Below are 2329 nucleotides of genomic sequence, written 5' to 3'. Positions count from 1 at the left end.
GACATAATAGCAATTCACACGTTGATTATTTACCTCATAATACCGATTTTTGTATTCAATTTTTACTGCATAGAACTAACTAACTAAACGTTCGTTGTATAGTATGGTTCATATTGCCACAATATTTTGTTACATTACTTATACTTACAACATCGGTTAAGCAGACTTAAAACATAATACGATACGCATACTTCTGAAAAGTTTATTACTATTTTTGTTTGGTTTATTCTCTCTATTATTGCATAAGGAATTCAGTTAAACAAACAATATTACTGCTAAGCAGACGATGTTTTATCGCTGCATCGATTTCTAAACGATTTGGGCCGTAATAATCAACCTAAATTTGTTCCTTTGCTGCTTTATATTTACAATATTTCTATCAACCTAACAGAATATTTATTACAAAATAGTAGGAATTTACACGAAGATTCATCGCATCATAATAACGATTGTTTGACCCGGCAACTCATTACGACATAATAGTAATTCACACATTAATTATTTGTGTCATAATAGGGACTCACACGTTCATTATTTAGCCTGGAGATGCTTAAAAACAGGCTGAATGTTTGCTTTTTCACGTCTGCCATTAAGTAAGGGATTGTCACGTTTACGATGAACAATTCTTACGCATGTAAACGCAACAAGCATGTGAATGAAGTTTGTGTTTAGATAAAGCTTGGTGGCTATTGGGGACCTATTTTGCTACTCTAATAGATTATAGTTTGGTCATAATCTTCCCTTGTAACGCTGGGGCTTCGTAACTTGTTGTCTACGATCACGAATTATCCATTCTTGTCTAAGCTGCTTGCCGGTGTCAAAATAATCAACTAAATTATTAAATTAATTTCTGCCCGTTTGTATTTGACGCATTTCCTTTGTCGATTTACCGTTCCTGTAGTCTGCCTCGGGAGACGAGTGATTTTGTTTGTCAGCATAAACGCACGATAATATAGATAACAATTGCAACAACTTGCGCAATCAGTTGCAGTTGTTTAAGCGGTATTGTAGTTGATCTTAAGTCACGGAAGTTTGATTTAAATCAACTAGAAACCATCATTACTTTGACGCGCGCCCTTTTTAGTTTAGAGCTATGTAACGAAAATATGTATACAATTTTTGAGGGGGTGTTCAAACACCAAACACCCCCCTCTAGATCCGCCACTGGGTTGGTGATAGCCGATTAGTTTTACAATTTTTTAAATCAGATTTTGTTAATAATTTGTATGCTGACCGAACCCAGTTCCAAACACCATGAAAACGTTGATACTCGACCTGGATTCGACTTGGCACATCTAGGGATGCACAGTACAGAGTTCTGTATCCGTGAGATTTGAATCTCTTCTAACTACCCGATTGGATATTCTGTTTAATGACCTTGTCTTGTGAAGTATTTTTGCAATTTTATAAAAAAGAATTTGTGAAAAAAGATTTTAAAAACACTTCGCCTTTTGTTTGTGGTACGGTAGAACGTCGTTCTAACAGTTGCTATGTATTGTTCAGTTTTTCCCAGTCATGGCCTACTAAAGATACGGCCCTATAAGTTGGTTTTGACTGGTCCGAGCTAACAGGCCTATTGTTTAAAATAATGCCCATTATTAACACATAGCCTCGCATTGTTTTGCGATTGTTACGTAATTCAAAATTGCATTTTTTGCTTTGTCTGTCCGTACTGTAGTATGATATTATACATGAAGATAACGATACGAAGATTTGAAGATTAGGAAGAAGTACAAGAAATCGTGATACAACTCTATTCTGGTATTGTTTGAAGATAGTAAGAATGGTAAATAAATGCGCCGCTTATGGTTGCAAATCTGGCTATGCCTCAAGTCCCGAAAAGCTGTCTGCGTTTGCGTTTCCATTCGACAAACCTGAGTTATTAAGGCGATGGATTAGATTTGTAAATGACCCCAATTTTTACCCAACAAATAACAATGTGATGTGCATCAAACATTTTGAACCGCAGTTTTTGATCCTTGGGAAATGTAGGAATAAATTGAATTGGCGACTGAATCCAGTCCCCACAATACCGTCCGAGATTGCCCTTGCTGAGAAAGCATCTTGCTTACCAACGGTTGAAACAACCAGAAAGCCCCCTCTTCATCGAACGTATGCTGAAGATGAAATGGATACCTTCATTAGTCGTGACCAAATTGCTCACTTTGATCAGTTAACTGCAGGTACTTGTCCACCAGGGTATACTTTTCGAAAAACCGGGGATCATGTGTTGTACTACAAGCTTGATTTTGAAATTTATTTTCCTCGAGTACTTGGTGCGATAAAAGTAGACAAAGATTTGCACGTAAAGCTACAATACTTGATGAAC

At 36.5% G+C, this 2329-nt stretch overlaps 1 protein-coding gene across 1 annotated transcript; it reads left to right on the top strand.

Moving 5' to 3' along the window:
- Positions 1-1654: 1654 nt before the first annotated feature.
- Positions 1655-2326, top strand: LOC113475375 (THAP domain-containing protein 1-like; the record flags this gene model as incomplete). The annotated part of the gene is made up of 1 exon (XM_026839469.1): positions 1655-2326. A coding segment is annotated over exon 1 (543 nt), but the record flags the coding sequence as incomplete, so codon positions are not given.
- Positions 2327-2329: the final 3 nt, after the last annotated feature.

Source organism: Ciona intestinalis, unplaced genomic scaffold, assembly GCF_000224145.3.
Source record: "Ciona intestinalis unplaced genomic scaffold, KH HT000294.1, whole genome shotgun sequence".
In the NCBI taxonomy this organism is placed as follows: Eukaryota; Metazoa; Chordata; class Ascidiacea; order Phlebobranchia; family Cionidae; genus Ciona; species Ciona intestinalis.
The sequence above is the reverse complement of the archived record's forward strand: the minus strand, read 5'-3'. Positions and strand labels throughout refer to the sequence as shown.